Source organism: Lepidochelys olivacea (assembly GCF_965140295.1).
Source record: "Lepidochelys olivacea isolate rLepOli2 genome assembly, chromosome: 3".
Taxonomy (NCBI): Eukaryota; Metazoa; Chordata; order Testudines; family Cheloniidae; genus Lepidochelys; species Lepidochelys olivacea.
In genome coordinates this window covers 36,218,189-36,234,336 of record NC_140413.1, presented here as the reverse complement: position 1 = coordinate 36,234,336, position 16,148 = coordinate 36,218,189, and the positions used below count along the sequence as shown (strand labels likewise).

Genomic DNA, 16,148 nt, shown 5'->3' with positions numbered 1-16,148 from the left:
CGGTTTCCCAAAACATCTCGGCTCCAGAGACTTTTTTTTCCCTTTTATTGGCCTTTGCTGTTGCCATCTCATTTGTTCTCACTGTTCTCGCTGATATCTCTGTAGCTCTGCTCAACTTAGTTCTCCTCTTGTCATGGCTGGGCAGCTGCTGATTTCTCGTCGAGCCCATGACCTTGGGCCAAGGCCAGCATCTTATCTTCACACGGAGCTAGCTGAATTGTTGAGTTAACCCATTCTCTGCTCTTCTTCTTTCTCCTCCCCCTGGACTCTTGTATTTCGCAAAGGAAACTTCCACTCACACACCTTTGACCTTCCCCAAAATGCTTTGAAATGCTTGCAACAGTGTTAGCCACATACAATGCGGCTCTGCCTTCCGCAGAGACTCCCTGAGGGAAGGGGCCTTTGGGGTGTGACACCATTCCAGAGGACATGCTTCCATACTGATGATGGGTTCTGCTTGATAATGATCAAAAGCAGTGCAGACTGACGCATGTCCATTTTCATCATCTGAGTCAGAATCCACCAGCAGAAGGTTCATTTTCTTTTTTGGTGGTTTGGGTTCTGTAGTTTCCACATCAGAGTGTTGCTCTTTTCAGACTTCTAAAAGCATGCTCCACACCTCGTTCCTCTCAGTTTTGGACTGCACTTCAGATTCTTAAACCTTGGGTCGAGTGCTATCGGTACCTTCTTTGCGTTTTGTCAAATCTGCTGTGAAAGTGTTCTTAAAACGAACATGTGCTGGGTCATCATCCGAGACTGCTATAACATGAAACATATGCAGAATGTGGGTAAAACAGAGCAGGAGACATACAGTTCTCCCCTCAAGGAATACAGTCTCAAATTTAATTGATGTGTTATTTTTTTAACGAGTATCATCAGCATGGAAGCATGTCCTCTGGAACGATGGCCGAAGCACGAAGGGGCATATGAACGTTTAGCATATCCGGCATGTAAATACCTTGTAATGCCGGCTGCAAAAGTGCCATGCAAATGCCTGTTCTCACTTTCAGGTGACATTGTAAATAAGAAGCAGGCAGCAGTATCTCCTGTCAGTGTAAACAAACTTGTTTGTCTTAGTGATTGGCAGAATAATAAGTAGGACTGAGTGCATATATTTGTCATAAAAATAATAATATAAAGTGAGCACTGTGCACTTTGTATTCTGTGTTGTAACTGAAATCAATATTGAAAATGTACAAAAACATCCAAAAATATTTAATAAATTTCAATTGGTATTCTATTGTTATAACTGCGATTAATCACGATTAATTTTTTTGAGTTAATCGCATCAGTTAACTGTGATTAATTGACAGTCCTAATATAAATATTAGCTCCAATAGAGAAACTTTCTTGTTTTTTTACCTTATATATCACCTAACACCTTTGAGCACATGATAATTGAGTGTTAAGACAGATATGGTCTTTTATACTACAAATGTTTAAAGAATGATGTGCATCCATTTTTAATTTCCAAAGTACACAATATGGATTGATATTATGATACTAGCAATGCACTCTCCTTTTCTTCCAATCCCTTTTTCTATCAGATGCCACTTCAGTACATTATTCTGTGCGGTGGTGGGTATTGAGTTTTCAGTGCATAACGTCAGATTTCTCTCCTGTCTGATGGAAATCAGTGAAGCTTTCAGAAGCATCCCCCTACCTCAGAAACAGACTTGTATTACAGCTGCCATCGTCCTACCAGAAGCATATGACAGAGAACCCTATGAATGGGACTCAATCACATTACAGCTATGATAGAAATGAAGTGTTGTTGGCTGTCTCTGTCCTTTTCCACTCGTCTCCCAGAGTTCAAAGCATGAATCTCTGTAAGAACAAGTGTAAAAACAAATCCGGTATTGAATTTGGTAATGAATTTGTATGGCTTGCAGGGCTGCATGTAGTATTAGTGCTGGTCTGCCTAACCAGCCCAACCAGCTGTGAATTTAAAATCACAATTAAGTTTAAATTCAATTAAATAACTAATGAAACTCTAATAACTGCAGTGTGATTCCTGATGTTTGGTTTCAAGGACCATCATCTTTTACTTATACTCTTTTAGGGAAACCACCATAAATGTCACAGAAGAGACGACATACAGCTTATAGATTAACTGTGAAGAGTAGGATGTATGCTGGAGAGCTCCTGAAAGTGTACTTTGATACACTCCATCTAATAACTGATCTACTAAGCCCACAATGCACATTTCATCTCCTCTATAGTGTTTTTCTGACTACTTCTTAACTGACACAGCTGGTTAAAAAAAAGTTGGTCATGTCCCCAGATAGCAATGTGCCTCATGCAATGCTCACCCACTTATCCAAAACTCCATTATTCTGAAGGTTTCAGATGTCTCTTTGGATAAGCAGGGGAGCAATGCATGGTGCATATTGCTGTCAAGGGACATGACCGACTTTCAGTTAACCAAGAGTCTCACTCAGTTAACAAGAGGCTGGATAAATAGGGATGGATAAACTGCTAGTTTACACTATTTTCTGTATGTAAGATGTGACTTTGGTGTATCAATTCCAATCATATATTTTGTACAGTTTAATGTAAAAAAGAGGGATTATATGTTGAGGAAAGAATCTTGAATCTACTGTTCTGAATTTCAGTTCTACTCTGCTATTTTGAACCTCATTTATTGTTCCTTCTTTGATGAATTTCCCATTGAGAATTAAAAGTTACCTGGTAGTATCCCTTAAGGAGAGCATATTATTAAAAATAATTCAGACCACATGAGCTCAGGACTAGACATGGTAGCATTTTACAGTTTCTTCCTCCATAATGACAGGTTTCAGAGTAGCAGCCGTGTTAGTCTGTATCCGCAAAAAGAAAAGGAGTACTTGTGGCACCTTAGAGACTAACAAATTTATCTGAGCATAAGCTTTCGTGAGCAACAGCTCACTTCATCGGATATAGGCCTGGCCTAGGGACATCGCTATTAAGGAGCTGAAGGAGGCATAACCTGTGGATCTCCTACATAAAAGATTAGATACTATACAAGATACTAAGGCAAACATTGAACACAGGATGAAAATTACTGCAGGAACAGCACAAAAGGTCCAGTAGAAACTTACTTCCACTTCTAACCTTGGAGATATTGTACATGCTCTGATGAAAGAAAGTAAGAAATTATCCTTTAAATTGTGCTACCTGGATAATTTTCCTAATGGGGATGCACCAGTATAGACAGTAGCAGATTAAGGACCAATATATCTGAAATGTGAGGATGCCAAGGAAGAAGAAATCAGAACAAAAGAGGTTTGCTTTACACACTAGAAATCTCTTGGAGACCAATCATTTTATCCCTTGCTCAGAGACATCCAAATAAAATGTTTGCTGGGTATACTGTGTCTTGTATTATTTTGGTAACCCAGGAATCCCAGAGGATATGCAGTTTGATACTATGTAAAGCTAGGCTGCTTACAGAGCTTCAGTTTCAGAATCCTAAAACATAGATTTTACCCAATCAAGTTGAAAATCAGTTTTATGCAGACTGAGAATCAGCTGAGACCACCATATATCAAATACTCTTTGGGTCACCTAGTAAATTTAGGCTGGGCTGGTTGGACAAAATTTACTTCAGTCAAGGAAACTGATGTTTTCATACAGTAAGCAAAGTGAGTGGTCAAGTGGCTCATCTAGAAAACAATTGATAAAATCAAGATTTAGATACAAACTTCTATTTATCTAAGAGTATGTCCACATGTACAGTGCTGCAGAGGCACAGCTGTACCACTGCAGCATGGGTGGTGAAGATCCTCTATGTTGATGGGAAAGAGCTCTCCCGTTGGCATAAAAAACCCATCTCTGCGAGATGCATAAACTAGGTCAGTGGGAGAAGCTCTCCTGCCGTCAGTGCTTACCCAAACACTCACGTCAGTGTAACTTATATCGCTCAGGGGGGTGGAATATTCAAACCCCTGAGTGATGTAAGTTTTGCGGACAAGGCTGTAGTGTAGACATACACTAAATTGCTCTTTAACTGTTTATATTAGAGTGTATTTAACAATGTTGCTATATTTCATTATCTATTATAGCTTTATTATTCCCTGACATAGCAATAAACAGCATCAGCTTGAGTCTGCAATTGCTGATTAACTCTTATTAGAATGGGAGTACTTGTGGCACCTTAGAGACTAACAGATTTATTTAAGCATAAGCTTTCGTGAGCTACAGCTCACTTCATGAGAATGTTTAACTGCTTTGTTCAAAAGGTTTTTATGATTAAAAGGAATATTACCAGTGATATGGTTCATCTAGTACACCAGAGGTTTAGATCCCTGGCCTGCTGCTTTCTTGGAGGAGTAGTTTGGCTGGATTATATTCTGGGTTTGTGTGTTTAAGAAACACACAGGCCATTATTTCTTCCTTGTAATAAATTTTCCTCAAAAAGTTGCTTTAGTGTCAACTTTTTAATACCATTTTAAGAGCTTCTTCTGAGCAGACATATTTACTTGCCTATCTGTTTATCTAGGTTCTTTTACTGCATCCATCCTAATATGGATCTATCTACATCTCCTACACAGTTTTGAGATCGGTGTCAGAGAGCTGGAACAGGGCTTTTTCTCTTTTTGTTATCCTATTTGTATAGCATGGCCACCACTAGCTTCTCCCATAAAAGGAGGGAAACTTTCATTTGACTAAATAAGTTTGAGGTTAACTGTGTTACAATCTTGTGTAACAAAGTTCCTGCTCTACCTTGGTGGGTCTTGCACTTACTGGCGGATTTGTTCACCTTGGAGCTTCACAGCAGCCCTCAGCTTGGCCGTTTTTCTGAACCCACAGTCCAGGTTGACTCCTCCTGTGTCTGACCAGGAGTTGGGAGGATTTGGGGAGAACCCGGGCCCACCCTCTACTCCGGGTTCAGCCCAGGGCCCTGTGGAATACAGCTGTCTAGAGTGCCTCCTCGAACAGCTATGCAACGGCTACAACTCCCTGGGCTACTTCCCCATGGCCTCCTCCTAACACCTTGTTTATCCTCACCATAGGACCCTCCTCCTGGTGTCTGATAATGCTTGTACACCTCAGTCCTCCAACAGTCGCGTTCTCACTCTCATCTCCTAGTGCCTCTTGCTCCCAGCTCCTCACACGCACACCACAAACTGAAATGAGCTCCTTTTCAAAACCCACGTGCCTTGATTAGCCTGCCTTAATTGATTCTAGCAGCTTCTTGATTGGCTGCAGGTGTTCTAATCAGCCTGTCTTAATTGTCTCCAGAAGGTTCCTGATTGTTCTGGAACCTGCCCTGTTACCTTACCCAGGGAAAAGGGACCTACTTAGCCTGGGGTTAATATATCTGCCTTCTATTACTCTCCTACAGCCATCTGGCCCGACCCTGTCACACTTGTAAGAGAAGCCCGTTTAGCTTTTGGATAATTGTTTTCATGTAGCATGCCGTTACTTCAAATTACTGCTCATGCTAACAATCACTTAGGTTTGCAGTGCTTGCGATTCCATATTATCATCAAAAACTTCAATAAAAAGAAGTTTAAAAAAAGAGAGACATCAGAAATCATTAATTCTCCATCAGAACTAAAATTAAATCTTGTTCAACCTAAAAATTGTTTAGAAATAAACCTAACCCAGTAGAGCGGCAACAATATACAGCAGGGGTGCCCAAAGTGCGGCCTGAGGGCCAAGCACACCCCACAGAGTTCTAAAATGCACCCTGCAGATACCCTCTTCCTGTAACTGCAGGGTAGAGCTGATCAGCTGCTGGATTTTATTGCTGGTAAACTCAACCAACATGGTATTTTTGTTGCTCTGCTAAGGAAGATACAAGTCCTAGAAAATATTATGGCTGTGTGAATTTATCTGATTTTAAAAAATTCCATCCAAATTTATATGCAAATTAGGAACAGCCTTCAGTTTCCTGTAGATTTCCAATTTGACCCTCATCATAGCCAATTTTGACAGCCTCAAAAATACAACATATCAGCTGAATAATACTCCTAGTAGACCTTATTTTTATATTACTTGCATGGGAAAGGATCGATGATTTTTAACCATTCATGCAATTGAAAGACCGGTCATTTTCTCACATTAATAAAACCTCAATTTCTCCAACAGAAACATCTTTAAAACACACAAAATCTGTATTTTAAAACAGATTGTCATTGCTAGTTAAATATGATATGTTTACTAACTTGAGTGAAGAAACTAATAGGAAATAATTATACATTTGTTAAAGACAAAATAATGTAAGAATGGGAAATTGCTGTTTTATTGGATTTGACCTAGTTTCTCAGACACCCTACCAACAAAGCCCCAACTACAAATTCTCCCACAAAGAATTCACATAAGCAGCTTTAAGTAAGTCACTTTGTCGGGTGATGCTACACTGTAATCTTACGATTTCTAGATTTCTCTTACTGAGATACAAAACCCACAATCTTTTCTAAAACAGTCAAGATTAACACTATGTTAGCTGTGGGAAAATACCTAAAACCTGCTTAAGTAAGATCATTTGGTAGAAGTGTTTGAGATCAATATTGAAATATATAAGTTTGCAGAATTTAAACAAAATAGATACATTACTAATAAAATGACGTAATTCAGATATTGCATAATATTTTTCCTAAATTTTAGAAATTAAAAGTAATCCGCAAGGGTGTGTTTGCGGGCAAGGTTTAGCTCTAGGACTGAAGAGAAAATTACTTATCTTATAGTAATTGGAGGTTCCTCGAGACGCATTGTCCCGATCTGTATTCCACTAGGGAGTACATATGCGCTTCATGAGCCTTGAGTAGGAGAAGTTTGAAAGCAGTGTCCATTGGTCTGAAAATGTGCCCTGGCTTACCTCGTGCCTCTGATTGAAAAGAAAAAAGCAGGATGGAACAACTGCCTCTCCAGTTCCTGCTACACCTCGAATCCAAGAAGATGTGAAGATCTGAGGGAAGGAGGGTGGGTAGCAGAATACAGATAGAGACCGCACAATTCAAGAACCACAGTTACAATAAGATAAGTAACTTTCTCTTCCCCTTCGAGTGCCTGTCCCTGTGTGTATTCCACTGTAGGTGACTGAAAAGTAGTACTCAAATAGGAGGATGGTGCAAGGTCATAGATGGTAGAGTCAAATGAAGGACTGCTGTTCCAAAAGATATATCAGTAAAGGAGTCCTGTACTAAGGCACAGTGCCTAGCAAACATGTAGACTGAGCTCCACGTAGCTGCCTTACAGATATCAAGTAGAGGCACCTTTTGAAGTGACACCATAGATATTGTTTCCCCTCTTGTGGAATGAGCTCTTACCCTACAAGGAGGGAAAAGACTAGACAGCTGATAGCAGAGCAAATTACAGTCTGAGATCCACTTCGAGATTTTTTTGAGCAGATATAGCCTGACCCCTGGCCTTTTCTGCTATGGCAGTGGCTCTCAACTCGCAGCCCACTTGCGGCCCAATCAGCATACAGCTGTGGCCCATGTGACATCCTCAGGGCCATACAGGTAGTATATATATTATGTGGATGTGGCCCACATAACACAGAGAGCTGCATATGTGGCCCACAATGGTAAATAGATTGAGAACCACTGCACTATAGCAACAGAGAGTCTAGGGAATTTCTTGATGGTTTTTGTCCTCTGCAGGTAAAAGGTGAAGGCTCACGTAATGTCGAGGAGATAGAACCTCCTTTCTTCTGAGGATGCATGAGGTTTTGGGAAGAACATGGATAAGTGGACAGAATGGCTATGAAAAATGCAACTTTCATGGATAGGCGAGACACAGCAAGAAGCCAATGGTTCAAAAGGAGGCTTAGTGAGTACTGAGAAAACAAGGTTCAAGTCCTACTGAAGAATAGGTTTTTTTATAGGTGGAAAAGATCCGATTAGGCCTTTCCAGAATCTGCTACTCAGAAGGCATGCAAAGATCAAGAACCCATAAGGAACTGACAAACCAGCTGTCTTCAAGGAAAGAAATCCCAAACGAAAGGAACATCTCTGGCTTCTGTAGAAATGTGTCTGATGTGCCCAGACAGAGAAACACTTCCACTTGTCTACGTAACATTTATTAGTGGAACCCTTCCTACCGTTAGAAAGAATGTTTTGTGCATGAATCCTGTAAGGACAATGCCTATCCAAAAACCAGGCTCTGAGACAAAGCACCCGTGGGTTGGGATGCCTGACCTTGGTGTTCCCATGAGTCAGGAGATTAGGAAACAGAACTAACAATCAATGCCCGAGATGACACATGTAGGAACGTTCAGAAACCAAAACTGTGTGCATCAACTGGGGGCAATGAGAATAACTCATGACCTGTCCTGCCAAATCTTGTGCAGACTTGAGGAAAGAGTGGTAGTGGAGGGAAGGCATACTTCAGATTAAGTGACCATGGAAGGAGTAGAGCGTTGCCCTATGAATGGCAGCCCAGGACTCCTCTGGGGAACAGTTTATGTTGCACTTCCTGTTTGTTTGGGAGAACAGGTTCCTGGTGGGGGTTTCCCCAGAGAGCAAAAAAATTGTTTATCACAGACTCATGAAGCTTCCACACATGATCGACCGCACAGTGTCTGCTGAGAACGTCTGCTAGCATATTCTGGTTTCCTGGCAGGAAAAGTCTTGCTACCGACAGAGTAATCTGATTGCCAATGCACCAGTTCCAGAGACTGACTGCTTCTGCACACAAGGGACTGGATCTTGTCTGCTGATGTAAAAGACGCTTGTGATGTTGTCTTACATCATGAAGGCATAGTGACTTTGAATGAACAGGAGAAATGTTTTGCAAGCTTTTCTTTTTAGGGAAAAAAAGAAGTAAAACTAAAAAAGTAAAACCCCCTTCCCCTTGGTCCTGAATAGGAACCTGCTCTATCACTCTTCATTTAGAGACAGATTCCACTTCCTATCTGAGAATGTTCTCATAAAAGTATCCCCCCAAAAGGGGCTGAGGAAAAGATGCAAACTATTATACAGCTGGAATGAACGATGCTGAGCACCCCTCCGTCTGTTATTGGACTCCAGGCATGGAAAAAGAGTGCTAGATGACCCCCAAAGGGTCTGTGGAAGCTCGGAGGTGTTAGATTCAGTGGTTTGCAACTCTCAAGCTTCTGTCAAAAATAACATTTAGCTGAGGGCTGGGACTGGAATGAGGAACCCACTGCAGAAGGCGAGGGAAACAGATCTTTTGAGTCTCTGCCTCTTACGGGGTCTCTCTCTGATGGAAGAACTGCTGAGTCATCGGTCTAGGCTTGTATGGTTGCTGGTGGAATTTACTCTTTGGTGCAGGTGTATATATTCCCAGGAATGGAAGGTGGTTCTGGAGTCCTTTAAAGTATATAAGGACTTATCCATTTTCTGATTAAACAGAGAAGTCTCATCCAAGAGAAGATCCTCAACATTATTCTGGAGCTCCTTGGGAAACCCTGAAGCATGGAGCATGATTCCCCACATCATGATGGCAGTAGCCATTACCCTGGAAGATGTATGAGCTACAACTACAGCTCACTGGAGAATGGTCCTGGCAACCATTTTTACTTCCTGTATTAAAGCCTGGAAATGAGCTCTGTCCTGCTGTGGGAGACAGTCAAAGTCTGCGAATTTCGAACAGTTCAGGAAGTCGTCCTTAGTCAGTAGTACTTGGTAATTGTCTATCCTGAACTGGAAGCTAAAAGAAGAAAAGACCTCCCTTTCCAATAAGTCAAGACTTGCCTTCCTTATTACTTATGACAGCCCAGGGATGTTGCTGCCTAAATATGTCTGAGGCAGCTTGGACCACTAAAGAATTAGGAGCAGAGTGAGAGAACAGCAATTCCACCCTCTTGGTTGGGATACAGTAGCATTTCTGTGCCCTCTTAGGGGTAGGAGTGCAGGTAGCTGGGGTATGCCAGACCACTCTAGCTGGCTCCAGCATGACTTCATTAACTTGGAGCACTATCTTGCAGGAGCTGGAGGACAGAAGCAAGAACTTGTGTTGAGGATCCTGAACCTCCTAAAAAGTTATCTGCAGCTTCCCTGCAATTCTACACAAGAATTCCTGGAATTGCTCGTAGTCATCAGGAGAGGATGGAGACATCTGAGTCACTGCTTCATCGGGTGACAAAGATGGAAATCTTGTTGGATCTGGTGGAACTGCTGCATCTAGTGCGTACTCCTCCCCCTCAGAAGGATCTGGGGTCATCTCTGGTTATCACCTCAAAGGGAAGGGAAGGGGTAACTCCCTAGCAGACTGGAGCAACTCTGTGGGATGATACTGAGGGCAACAAAAATGATTAGGGGGCTGGAACACATGATTTATGAGGAGAGGATGAGGGAACTGGGATTATTTAGTCTGCAGAAGAGAAGAGTGAGGGGGGATTTGATAGCTGCTTTCAACTACCTGATAGGGGGTTCCAAAAAGGATGGATCTAGACTGTTCTCAGTGGTATCGGATGACAGAACAAGGAGTAATGGTCTCAAGTTGCAGTGGGGGGAGGTTTCGATTGGATAGTAGGAAAAACTTTTTCACTAGGAGGGTGGTAAAGCACTGGAATGGGTTATCTAGGGAGGTGGTGGAATCTCCTTCCTTAGAAGCTTTTAAGGTCAAGCTTGACAAAGCCCTGGCTGGGATGATTTAGTTGGGGATTGGTCCTGCTTTGAGCAGGGGGTTGGACTAGATGACCTCCTGAGGTCCTTTCCGACCCTCATATTCTATGAGCCCAAGGCCCCCAGTATCACCAACCAGATGGGTTGAATGGGGATAGCGGTGGTCCCCAAGACATAGGGTACAAACAGTTCCAAGGAATTTGAGACGGAGGTTGAGCCCAAACTGGCTCAGGTCTTCTGACCAGGAAGCATGGATTCATTGGGCTTTTCAGAATCTCCTTATGAGGAGAAAACTGATTCAAGTCCCAATGGCAGTATCAATGGGCTGCTGGAGGGAAATCATAGCCCGAAGATGTAATGGGAGACAAACTCCTTCCACAGACAGACTCCCCTGGTGGAGTCATAACCTCTCTCAAAAGAGAGGGAAGATGAAGGAGTGGGAAACTCTGAGACTGGGAGACCGAAGATGTCCTCAGGAGGAGCGTGGGCTTCAGCTCTTCCTGAAGCAAGAGGGCTTCTGTCTGCCTGAACTGCCAGAGCCACTGTAGAGACAGTCTGTGCCACAGCCATTGATGACAAAGATGGAACTGCAAGTGCTGGTGGATCCTGATGTTTGTGCTTGGGAGGAACCAGCACCACCCGATTGCATCCGGTGCTGATGAAGCCCTAAACTTCTGGGCTTTCTTATCATGCCTCTGAGACTTAGGATGTATTAAGTTCTCTTGTGCTGAGCTAGTGCTTGGTGGATCTGACTTCTTCAAAGACAATCTGGAAGAAGACAGCCTCATGCTTATGAGAATGCTCCATGCTCTCCCGACATGGAGGTGGGGGGGAGGGATAGCTCGGTAGTTTGAGCATTGGCCTGTTAAACCCAGGGTTGTGAGTTCAATCCTTGAGGGGCCATATATGGATCTGAGGCAAAAATTGGGGATTGGTCCTGCTTTGAGCAGGGGGTTGGACTAGATGACCTCCTGACGTCCCTTCCAACCCTGATATTCTATGATTCTATGACACGATCCCGCCAAGAGATCTGTGGCAGCTGACTCCTTCACTCCTGATTTGGACCTCATGGCAGGAGGCGTACTCCTTGCTGAGTCAAACCAATATACAGGAGGGATCCCCTGGCCTGGGTCCAATTGCAGCCTCAAGGCCTTTTCCATTAGGTGCTTCCTAAGGTGAAGTTTCTGCCCTTTCTGGGGATGGCTTTCCACCCTTTCTGGGGAATGAACAACAGATACTCCATCTTGCCACTATGTCCCCATGGCAGCACAAACAGCATTAGTGGTCACTGCTGACTAAGTAGTATTGTGGGCAGGAAGCACAAATCTTGAAGCCTGGAGACCTGGGCATAGTCCACTACCCAAATGGGATGGGGACGGGGGAGATTTGGGAGGCTCACCACGTCCAGTAGACTAACTATAAAACACGAAAACTAAACAGATAAAAAGTTTAAAACTTGAGAATATAAAATCTATTTACAGATATCTAAATATATTTTCATAGGTAAAGAAGAAAGCCGAAGCTTCAGACACTGGATATTCCAACCTAGACCACGCTGCAGTGAGAAGGAACTGGAGAGGTGATCGGTTTGCCCTGCCTTTTACCTCCTCTGTCAGAGGTATGAGGTGAGCCAGGGCACATATGCAGACCAACAGACACTGCTTTCAAAATTTTCCAGCTCTGGGATCATGGAATGCATGCATTCCCACAGCGTACTACACATAGCACTTGAAGAAAAACAGATATACTGTTCACTCAGCTTTTAGTGCTGGTGGCAGTTACAACTATCGTGACATCCCTGAGCTTTACCTACAGTTTTCTTGATGTTCAGAAGTCCTAGCAGATTGTGAGCATGTCAAAAGGAAAACTGGAATGATACAACACTGCACTATGGCTATTTTCCCTCGGAAAACTCCCTTTTAGTGACTTTTTTTTAAAAACACTGTCATTTTCCTGGTGCAAGGCCGGGGCACTTCAGCAAACATGAATGACAGTATTTTGAAATCCTTCCAGGAGATTAATTCAAAAAATAACTCTGTTATAGATGACATTAGGATAAATAAAGACAGCAAATTACAACAGATAGTTTCTCAAAAAACGGTATTTAAAATTGGGGAGAAAAAGTGCTAGTGGATGCAGAACTATAATAGGGGAGGCAGATATCAAGAAGAAACACAATGCAGGGGTATTTGGGGATGTGAGAGAGAGAGAGAGAGAGAGAGAGAGAGAGGAAAAAGAGAGAGAAAGTGTTTGGCTATGAAACAGAATATCGAATCAAAATTTTGCCTATAGCCTAAGAATTTAGAACTTCCTAAAAATGAAGAATGCTTTGATCTTACTGATTTTTATTGAAATGTGGACCAACAAAGTATCTAAAAAACAAAAACAGATAGAAAAAACAACATAAAGAGGGTTCTCATTATAGCCGAAAGAATTTAAATGGATCCAAAAAAACATAGTTAAAACTACAGACAGTAAAGATAGAATCTTCAAGTCTGCAGATCTAGATATAGGGACAGTGAGTGGTAATGTGGCATATATGACAAATGGAGGCCCGGGGGGGGGGGGGGGAGCTCCCTTTTATGGACACCAGCCAGTCAGTTAGCTATAAAGTCCCTCTTGGTGGCTGTTCTCTGCTTGCTTTACCTGTAAATGGTTAAAAGGAGCCCGAGGTAAAGGAAAGGGAGTTGGCACCTGACCAAAGGAGCCAATGGGAAGGCTAGAGCTTTTTAAAATGGGGAAAAACCTTCCCCTTTGTGTCTATTGTTCTCTGGGAAAGAGGGGAACAGGGGGCAGTTATGCTATGAGAAGCTTTAAGCCAGGTATGATCATAGATGATCAGATCATACCTAGAACTATTTATTTGGAACCCCCAAAATGTATAAGTAGATCAGGAACGTTTAGAAAGACGTGATTAGCTTTATTTCTATTTATTTCTTATGCCTAGTGGACTCCTCTGTGCGAACCCCAAATGCCTTTGTTGTGCTGTAACTTTCAAGCTGGACCTCAAGGAGCTTATTCTTGATGTTTAATTCTTGTAAGTGGCTTTTTAAATCTAGCAAAAGCCCAAATTCCAGATGTATTTTTTTTCTTTTTGTTTTTAATAGAATTTATCTTTTTAAGAACAGGATTGAATTTTTGGTTTATGTATATGTTGTTTAATTAGCTGGTGGCAACAGCTAATTTCCTTTGTTTTCTTTCTCAGCTCGTGTGTGTGTGTGTGTGTGTGTGTGTGTGTGTGTGAGAGCAAGCACTTGAGGGTACCCCACAGGAAGGAATTCCCAAGTGTGCTTTCCTGGGTTCCAAAAAAAGGGGTTTTGCATTTGGGCGGTGGCAGCATTTACCAAGCCAAGGTCAGAGAAAAGCTGTAACCTTGGGAGTTTAATACAAGCCTGGAGTGGCAAGTATTAATTTTTAAAATCCTTGTGGGACCCCACCTTATGCACTCGAAATGCCAGAGCGGGGAATCAGCCTTGACAGCATAGAAAAAGGTTATCTGTGTAAAGGGAGCACATACAATGCAGGATTTTCAAAAGCACTCAGTGTTGTCCTAATTTTGCTGCCATTGATGTAATTGGTAAATACACATCTTATATTAGACCTTATAGTATGTGTTTTGTATATGTACAGTGAAACCTAATTTAAGCTACTATTCAAGGAACTTAAAAACCTGGTTGCTTACAGAAGGTGGTTTCATAATTCAGTGGTTTCTATTCAATATAGGTTCTTATACTGTACTCATTACTGTATTATCTGAGCACCTAATAAAGAGGGAGAACAATTATAATCAAGATACTTGGGGCCATTTTTATTTACACTGTATTTTCTGGATTCCAATCCACAGGGAACTGCAGAGTCTACCTTACTGTAGGGATTGTGGGCCAATGCAGAGACCACACACAGAGAATGACAAGGCACAGTGTGGTTATAGAGCTGTGCTGTAGGTACATCGACAATACTTATAAACTACTAAGCCATGGGCAACTTTTCCAGATTAAACCTTTTCCAGCCACTTGACTTGCCAGCTGCTCCTGAAGATATTCTTTACAACCAGTATTCAATGAGTACTATATCTTCCTTTCTTGGCATGGAAAAACAACTGTTCCTTTGGCAGAACAAGTGAGACCAGTAGCTCAGCATCAGCTGGAGCAAAGGTGAGGACACTCTTGTGACTTGCATTTATTGTTCAAAATAGATAGATGTATAGCTCAGAGGTGCACGTAGCATAACTGAGTAATTGTCTGATCTTATTTTTGTAACCCTTTCCCTTTCTCACTCCATCTAACCCTATTGTTAATTAAAAAAAAAAAAATTCAGGGCAGGAACCATGCCTTTCTATTTTCACTATAAAGCACCCAACTCATTTTTGTACATTAACATAAATTAAGAACACTTGTGTGGACACAAATGTTAGACGTGTTCAGTGCACATGAGGTGTTCACGCCTGCAAAGAACAGGCACATATATATGTATAAGCAAAAAATGTGCATGCAAAAGTACAGGTTGGGGGATAAGCGTTTTTTCCGCTCAAGTTTTAGGCTGCCAAAGTACTTTTCCAAATAAAAATTAAAGGCTTGAAACTATTAATATTAAATGCGATAATGAAAATTTAGGCTTATTTCTTATAAGAAAAGACAACATAAAAAGCAAGTGCATTTTAGTGTACACAATGTTTTTAAATAATACTATTTTTAATAAAATGATTTATGATGTGTCTAGCTTCTTTACACACCGAAGTGGAGTGAATATACACTTACAAATGCTCACCATGATGTGCGTTATTCCTTACCTTCAGCTGAAAATAACTTTTAAAAATAAAAAATCCTAAATATATATAGGCACATTAAAGGTATCATTTTCTAGTAGAGCCCATCAGCTATATTAAGAAGGAAATTAATGTTGGCAATATATTTTCATTCTTCTTTTCATGATGGTGTATGGACGTTTAACTCTAAAGATTATTAAGGAAGAAGGAATTATGAGAAAATCTGATGAAAAGCAGAAGACTTTCAACCCTTATGTGATACATATTATTAAATGTGGGCTCAGGGCCTGACTCAAAACCCACTGAGGTTAATGGAAGTCTTTCCATTGACTTAAAAGGCTTTGGGTCAGGCGTTTAGTGTCCCATCCCACTTACACCAGTGAACTTACAGCAACTCTGCCAATTCGTTTTAGAAAAGTGATCCCATCCAAGACTCAATGTAGTAGATTAAATTGAAAAGTACAACATACCTGAAAGGTGTGTATACAAAAATCCTGAAGTCAGTAAAGAATATAGCATGTTAGTCCTTAAAGTAAAAAACACCTGATACTACAAAAGATTTGTGTGAAAATCAATATGTTTCATACTTCTCCTCTTGATGGTGGTCCTCTTGGTCACTAAGCTCATCATCATCTACCAGATGTCCAAAGGGCTCAGAAGAAATTGATACCATGTTAGACAGAATGATTCTGCTATCACTGCTGCCTGAAAGGACCAACTGGTCATGAGAATGATTGTATCGTACATTCCATACCCTATAAAACGTAAATAATTAAAAAAGTATTACAGGTCTATTCCACAGAGTCTGTAAGTAAATATACTGCACTGTTTAAATAAATTATTTCAATTTAAATGTGAACAAA

At 41.4% G+C, this 16,148-nt stretch overlaps 1 protein-coding gene across 3 annotated transcripts in view; it reads right to left on the bottom strand.

The window, feature by feature from the left end:
• The window catches only part of EIPR1 (EARP complex and GARP complex interacting protein 1), a 167,880-nt gene that overhangs the window by 2,029 nt on the left and 149,703 nt on the right, over nucleotides 1-16,148 (bottom strand). For all 3 annotated transcript variants that reach the window (XM_084622370.1, XM_084622371.1, XM_084622372.1), the window contains one exon: nucleotides 15,873-16,040. In XM_084622370.1, the coding sequence (XP_084478496.1) occupies nucleotides 15,873-16,040 (168 nt within the window). The remainder of the gene's footprint in view (nucleotides 1-15,872; nucleotides 16,041-16,148) is intronic.